General features: G+C 33.3%; 1 protein-coding gene across 1 annotated transcript; it reads left to right on the top strand.

Annotated features, from left to right (window-relative positions):
- Positions 1 to 2983: 2983 nt before the first annotated feature.
- LOAG_06927 (prolyl 4-hydroxylase 2) lies at positions 2984 to 8015 on the top strand. The gene is made up of 12 exons (XM_003142461.2): positions 2984 to 3186; positions 3468 to 3678; positions 3890 to 4007; positions 4456 to 4671; positions 4911 to 5095; positions 5599 to 5769; positions 5962 to 6032; positions 6362 to 6461; positions 6773 to 6826; positions 6945 to 7010; positions 7336 to 7404; positions 7632 to 8015. Exons 1-12 carry the CDS (start codon positions 3017 to 3019, stop codon positions 7827 to 7829), a joined length of 1629 nt encoding a protein of 542 aa, XP_003142509.2. The 5' UTR covers positions 2984 to 3016; the 3' UTR covers positions 7830 to 8015.
- The last annotated feature ends 310 nt before the right edge of the window (positions 8016 to 8325 follow it).

Raw genomic sequence — 8325 nt, 5'->3', positions numbered from 1 at the left:
AACCGGGTGTAATAATTATACAAGTGTTTATTGATAACAGAGAACCGAGCCCTTTCCTTTGGCGCAAGTTGTTCGAATATTTCCGCAATCGTCTCATCCGACAACATTCCATGGGATTCTCCGACGAGCAATTTTTTATTACCACCGTTCAGCTTCATTATATAAAACAGGAATGGAAATTTAAAACTACCAAATACTTTTAAACAATCAGCAACTAGTCATCCTTTTCTTTCAATTATCTTTTTTTGAATGCAAACTGTAATTTCGATTTAAAATTCGAATATCCATGGGATGGACTAGCAAGTGCAGCATGCAAAATGACTTTCAGAATTCAATGAGACACTACTTTCTATACTTGTGATAATTATAACCAATTGTCATTATCCTTTTTAGTGTAATTTAACTATTGTAGTGTTATCATAATGCTGACAATACTACTGGCTGTTATTTGTGGAGAAGAAATCTTCTGATGATCGATCTGATCTACTTAACTAATGATCTGGTAATACTATTTTCTGATCTGATCTGATAAAATAAGAAATACTATTGCAAGAGAATGACAGAAAGAAGTGGAATATTTGTGAAACCAGCCTTCCGGAATTCCCAAGTTACTTGAAGTGCTAAACGAAAAGTGTTGCAGTCATGAGAATTATTTTCCTTCACACGGGTAACTTTATGATTTTACCTACCATAAGCATGGTTGGGCATGAACAATGAGTTTTAAAAAATGTGTGCATTCTCGTATGTGACGAAGTATTCAGTTCTCGCCCCTATATTTTTCCTAATTCTCATGAAAAAAACTAAAAACTATTTCACGTTCAAGTAAGGAAGTTCCCAAACGCTGAAAGTCGTTTGATATATTTCAAATGTGAAATGTACGATCAAATTAAAATAACAATCGAACTGAAAATTTGGTGGTATTCGATAGTTTCAAATTTTCAATCTTGTTTTATAAAATGAGACCGAACGGTGGCCATGAAATAAGCGATCCCGATTAATTTTCAAGGCAACTCTTTCGAATTGTCAGATAACATAAAATCGAGGAAAAATGAATGAAATTGTGGCCAAATATTATAGTGCAAAGAAGTCAAAATAGCCTTGCTGCTCGAAGTCCCAGAGTAAAACAATGTTTCCCTTCCGTTCACATGACAAATAAGCCTTGGACCCTCTCAGTTCGTATTAGAATTCAGCAAACACTTGATGGCAACCACTGTTTGACAGTTAATAATAAGATTGACAAAAAAAAAAAAATGCAACTAACCGAAAAAGAAGTAAATATACGATGATTTTAGTAAAAAATGAATAAAAACGAAAATTTTGAACCCTCAAAAAGAGAAAAACTTTTCCACATCGACGGAAAAGACTTTGGGCGTTATTGTTTAATGTCGTGTTGGTGGTTAAAAGAAAATGAATTCTATTTGTATGGGATCAATTTTCTCGCTCTGAACTGTATATTCAACTCTAGTTGAATTGAAAATGTCAACTTTGATGGATTCTCATTAACATGATCAAAATCTTTTTCCTTTAGAATTAAAATGGAGCTAAGGTTTTATACTTGGCTACAATCTTTTTTCGACTTAATATGTCTCAGTTCACCTGTTGATTTGTATAGATGTAAAGGTGGACTTGAGCATAATGTTAACAAATTGATATTATTCTGAATCAAATTAACTTACGTGAGGTGGTGTTTCGAATTTTTCATTTGATAAATTTATTTCAAGTTTTATTAAATTGGAGTTATACCGGTTATGTAAAGGGGAAATAAAATATATTTTGGACGAAAAGGTGATGTGGAAGAGCCAAAAATTTAGGTCACGGGTGAATGAGCAGAAATGGATGGAAAAGACAGATGTCCCAGTTTCCTCCTTCATTGCTCTTTTTATATGTGTGCTTTATTTCATACGCTGTTGTTTTTTATCTAATCTATCTATGAAAAAGACATGTTATAATTTCGAAATTTAATTTCTAAAGCCGTAAATATTTGTTGAAGCCAAAGAAACAAAATGGCATTGAAGCCCAAAATATATTGTTTTATGTTGGAATCCTAGAATGGCTGTACTGCTGTATTCAGTAATAATCAGAATTGTAATGAATCAATAAATTTAATTTCCAATATAATCTGATTTCAAAATAAATGAAAATGAAGTGTAAGGTCTGACTGCGAGACATTTTATCAGTACTCAAATATAAGTCCGTTACGGAGGACTAATTATTCCTGGGGGAAGGAGAAAGTAAACGATTGAAATGTACTTAGAATACTGTCGCCACGTGGTTGACTGTATTGTAGGTAGAGTAGGAACTCTTGCAAAGTAACTAACTGAGTTAACTTGGACGAAGGATAGTTGTTACTGCAACTACTGCCATTGCCAATAACAAATGGGCTACCTATAACAGCTCTCCGCTTTTTTCATTATAAGAAAGGGCAAGAAGGATAGACTACGTTCCCGTCTGCCCTTTATTTCAACATTTTCGGATTATATCAATCACTTCCTCTCCCCCTCTATCTCTCTCACTCTCTCCCAACTTTGCTTTTCTCTTTAGATTTGTTCATATTGATTTCATTTAACTATCGGCAAGGTCTCTTTCCAATTATCAAATTTCTTCCTTTGTTAATTGAACAGTTTATTTTCAGTAATCCTTTATAGCAATCTCACATCTCTCTTATCTTTCTTCGAATTTTGTGCTTTTAGATAAAGTCATTGTCCGATTTAAAATCATTTCCATAGTTTTATTTTCTTCCAAGGAAAGAGACCTAACATACAAAGAAGGCTCATATCAAATGATATTAAACCGCGCATTGATGCAAATTTTTGTAATCGTCTTCAATTAAATTGCAATAGGTAATGAATAGCAGAGGTAATAAATTGAGTCATCCAGATTATAATGAATTTGAATAAATCAAATGTTAACGTTTTGCAAGAATTGTACTATTTCTTTTATTACAACATATTTGTTCGGAAAGCTTCGAGATATCTTCAGCATACGGTATTCTGGTACTTGCTGTTTTCCGAAGCCAATGATGATAGCTGTTGTGGTGTTTATCTTAGCACTACAGAGTGCTGCACATGCAGATTTGTTTACATCGGTCGCAGAAATGGAGTTACTTCTGGAAGCTGAAAAAGGAATTCCTGATTTGCTGGATATGTACATCGAAAGGTTCCAGCTACGTTTGAATGAAATCAAACAGTTGGTTTTGTTCGTATGTATTTGAAGGTTAAATTTTTAGATGTTTTTAAAATACTGCAGCAGTTGAATTATAACAAACAAGTGTTCCCTGGTGTCGAAATATGTCCCCTGTCCACTTCGATAATTTTACTAGGTTTACTATGAGCTATTCCACTCCATCTGTTTCAAAAATAAGCTTAAGTGGTGAAGGGGCTTATCGATTACCAGAAGAACATGAATTCAGTCTCGCTTCGTGAACTGCAAGTTTCTTAGATCTCTCAGATTTTATTTTTGCTTTTCAGGCTTTCAATGGGAAAAAAACACCGAAACGATCATAGCCTGGGAAATGATATGCGAGTGCTAAGCAATCCAATCAGTGCTTATCTACTTATCAAAAGACTGATTGAGGAATGGAATAATATAAAACGGTTGGCAGGAAGTGATATTGGTGAAGAGTTGTTAAAGGAAATTTCAGAATTGCGAGCAGTGAATTATGTGAAAAACCCCACTATGGTACTCCTTCTGCGTAAATTTGGTCCTTAACTTATCCCACTTTGTGATATTGGCATATTATTTCTCAATTCTATAATTTGCATGAGAAGGAAAGTTCATATCACATCTGTGAATTATGTATGATTTGGGAAGACTTATGGGATGAATTTCCAATAGTTTTTAATACAAAATGGGACATTGACCTCTGACTGCCAAGAAAGAAATTTTTAAGGAAGATTTGGATGGAGCTGCGATAGCCTTACTTCGGCTGCAAGATACCTATCGGCTGAATGTTAAAGAGATAGCTGACGGGAAAATTCTGAATGCTTCTGTGGTCCAACCATTTACAGGTTTGAAAACAAATGTTTTGTGAAGTGAAAACTCCATTCCTTATATTTCGAGCAGTTCTGATCCTTACCCTTATAAATGTTTTGTAATGTCGGATAAGTTTTTAGTTGTCTGCTAAAATGGAGTCCAGGAGTTCAGTCAGGTGTCAAATCCTACTATTAAACTTGAAGGCAAAATGGGTGAATGAAGAGTTTGTAATTATTTGAAAGTGTATTTGTTGTTATTTTTTCTTCTGACTATCGAAAAAGTTTCGGATCCATAAAGATTATTATATGTAAAATATGAAAAGGACATTTGAATAAGATATAAATAAGCACATATGACTGTTTTTTGTTTTAATTAGTATTTTTCTTCAGAATATAGAGAGATTATGAGTCAAGACGAACTATTTTTCTAAGAATTTTATGTACGAATTTTATATAAAAGAAGGAAAATTTAATAAGTTTCCAGCCAGGGATTGTTTTGATATTGGTCGAGCAGCATACAATGTGAATGACTATTACCATACCGTAATATGGATGGAAGAGGCACAGGAACGGTTGCGGACTGAAATGCCGCACGAAACTGTGCAATTAAAGGAAATTTTGGAATATTTGGCTTTTGCGCTGTTCAAACAAGGTAATCTGAAACGCGCCCTACTGCTTACTGAACAGCTGTATACAATTGGTAATTTTTTACTATATCTCATGGCGTTAATTACTTGAATTTAATTTCAAATTTTGAAATTGGATTAGTCAAGTATCACATTCTATTTCACTAGGTTATCTGTCGAAAATTTGTAGTGGTATATTTTATAGAAACGAAAAAACAAAATATAAAAAGCTAAGGGGGTCGGATTCAAATTTAGGTCAGGCCATTTTTCTTAATTAACGCTCACGATCAAATAATATTTCTCTTCATCACAGATCCAAATCATCCGCGGGCAAGGAACAACATTAAATGGTATGAGGACTTGTTGGCGGAGGATGGTGTAAAGCCGATTGACTATCGACGAAATATCCCCCCGGTAACTAATCCCCGGCCTAAGAATGGCTTGAAGACAACGGAACATGACATGTACGAAGCCTTATGTAGGAATGAAGTACCCGTGGTAATTTTTGTATCTTGCTCACATTTGAACAAAACTGTTTCGGTAAACATTGACAAATAACTCATTGAAAATCCAAAATAGAAAGTATATGTTGTCAGGTGGTTAATCCACTTCTTATAGCCCAGTCAAGAAGTAAAATTAAAAGTGGTAGTAAAACTGCTAACACAGTTCCATTCGGAAAATCGATGATCAGCCGTTGTTCGGATTTTGCTGTGTGCAATTGGCTTACCTCATAATAAACATAAAAAGTGTCCAGAGGACAAAAATTTATGCAAATGATAAACGGTTTGATCTAAGACATTTTTCAAACGTTTAAAAGTTTCAAAAAATAGTTGTATGCCTCTTACTCTTGACTCGTTGCGATTTCTAGGCAAAAAAAAAGTGATGAATTTCTGTTAGATTCTGAAATTCCTGAATCTTTATTTGGGAGATTTCCTGCACCCATCTGCGCTTCACTGTTATTTTTTAACTTTTATTTTCTCAGTTGAAACAGAAATTTTCAGAGCGTTAAAGCAACTTCAAAACTGTACTGCTACTACAAAATGGATCGTCCATTCTTGCGTTTGGCTCCTTTCAAAGTCGAGATTTTGAGATTCAGTCCGCTTGCCGTATTCTTTCGTGATGTTATCACAGACGAAGAAGTGACAATAATTCAGATGTTGGCGACACCAAGAGTATCCATTATTTTAATAAACATATTAATACTGATTTTTCTTTGTATTTCATTCCTGTACTATCTTATACAGAATTTTTAAGAGACATTCCTTGCAAATCAGTTATAAGGATTTTTAGAATCGAAATTCAACTTCTTTTCTAATTTTTGTTCTCTACCTTCTTATCTCGTATTATATTTATTATTCTTACAGTTGCGAAGAGCTACTGTGCAAAACTCAATAACTGGTGAACTTGAAACAGCGTCATACCGAACAAGTAAAAGGTTAGTTGAATACTCGATTACGTTCATAGTTTGATAGTTTTCTTAAATTTAAAAAAGTAATATAACGGAAAAAAAGAACCTGTGAAAGTTCTCGGAAAGGTATGGTGGTCAATGTAGGCAAACGAGAGGAAAAAAAGGGAAATGAGACTTCATTAACCATTTTTGCGATATATCCAAATAGGCTTGAATGCTTGAAAAAAATTAAAAAATTTTAAAACTTTCATTATTTTGTGACTTTTATGAAATTATTTCAATATTTTTCACGTTATTCATTTGTAAGAAGTACGATTCAACAGAGAAAAGCGAATGATTTGTTCATTTATTTATAGCGCATGGCTGAAAGACGAGGAACACGAAATTGTCCATCGAATCAATAGAAGAATTGATCTGATGACTAATTTGGAGCAAGAGACTTCAGAGGAATTGCAGGTTTGTTACTCTACTCAAAGTACGAACTTCAAAGTTCACTAGTTAATATTTCATGCATGCCACGCTTACTTTTCTGCTACTGAGTTCCCAAATTCCACACCTATAATTTACATTTTTATGATAGATCACTATCCAAAAATTTTATTCCTTAATGGCAGTTTTCTTTTGAAGAGATTTCTGACATTGCAGTATTGCTATAAGATTGATCAGATACTGTTTAATTCTGGCAAGAACTGTAGTCATCATAGTGACAATGCTTTTTTTATACAGTAGTTTTTACTACTTTGTTTTTTTCATGAAATAAATGTTAGGTTGGAAATTATGGTATTGGTGGTCATTACGATCCTCATTTTGACTTTGCAAGAGTAAGTTTTGTTGTTTTTGATTAATCAAAAGCTTTTTTAAGTTTTCCAACACTAATTTGTTTTTTTCATTATTGCACTGAATACTTTATCACGCTGAAATAATGTCACATTCATCTAGAGGGAGGAGGTGAACGCTTTTCAATCGCTCAACACGGGAAACCGTTTGGCAACATTGTTATTTTATGTGAGTATTCTGTTGATATTAGAAAAAAATGTAATGGTTTTTAAAGATATTTAAAAAGCCTAAAAAAGTCTAGAAAAAAAAAGAAATGTTCGTCGCTAATTTCTGTGAAGTTTTAATTCCGTGAAGTTCAAACCTTCCAAGGTCACTCGATTTAACTTTGATGCGTTTTAAATTTCTCAAATTTAAAGTTTTTAAATATCTTTTCAAATTTCCAGTTTGCTTTTGGTTTAACTTTTTCGGACCCTTGAGTTTCTTCAGCTTATAACTACTGCTGAAACAGTTTGCTTCTTAGATGGGAATTTTCTAAAAAGGAAAAAATCTACAGATGACGCAGCCTGAATCAGGAGGTGCCACCGTATTTACCGAAGTCAAAACAACAGTTATGCCTTCCAAAGTTAGTTATTTCTGTGATTTGGTCAATATTGACATTTAAAACTCCTATCATTCTGATTGAGAAATGGCGATCAAATTAGAAAATTGAAGATTAAATTTGAGTAAAATTGAAGATTAAATTTGAGTAAAATTTTTTCAAGTAACTCTTGACTCCTAAATTTAAAATTTTCCTGATTTTAAAACTATGAAGGATCAAATTCTTGAATTAAAAAAATTTTCCTTATGTAGAACGATGCACTATTTTGGTATAATCTGTTGCGCAGTGGTGAGGGTGACTTAAGAACGCGTCACGCTGCATGTCCTGTATTAATCGGTTCGAAATGGGTCTCAAACAAATGGATACATGAACGTGGCCAAGAATTTCGAAGGCCTTGTGGCTTAAGCCGATCAGTGGAGGAACGGTTTGTCGGCGATCTAGGTGCATAAATACTATTGGAAAGTTCAAGTACATTAAAAACTTAGCTAAGAATTTATGTATTATGTTTCTAAGCTACAATGTAACTGTTATATTTATATCAGTTGTCTATCAGTTGCACTGGCATCACGTTATTTTAAAAAAATTCATATGTATTACAGAATGGATTTGCTCCTCCAATTGATTTATGTACATACAGTGCTTAAAATGTGAATTAAATACTGTAAAACTTTTGATTCTTTCGAAGTAATTTCAATGTAGTTCACTTCACAACTAGAAAAAGATAATTTGAACGGCCTTGTTGTTTCATATTTTGCTCAAGAAAAAAAGTTATTTCTTCTCGGATAAGGTAATAACCTTTTTTTTTTCAATTGTGATATTTCGTAACATCTTTCGTGTCGTAGTAGGCTAATGGTTGTTATATTTAAATGAATTGCAAATCATATAACTAAAGGACAGAATGAACTGTGATGTCCTTTGTAATGTTTTTTTTTTTTATATATCCCA

This window comes from Loa loa (genome assembly GCF_000183805.2).
Source record: "Loa loa unplaced genomic scaffold supercont3.58, whole genome shotgun sequence".
In the NCBI taxonomy this organism is placed as follows: Eukaryota; Metazoa; Nematoda; class Chromadorea; order Rhabditida; family Onchocercidae; genus Loa; species Loa loa.
This window is presented reverse-complemented; position numbering and strand designations above follow the sequence as displayed.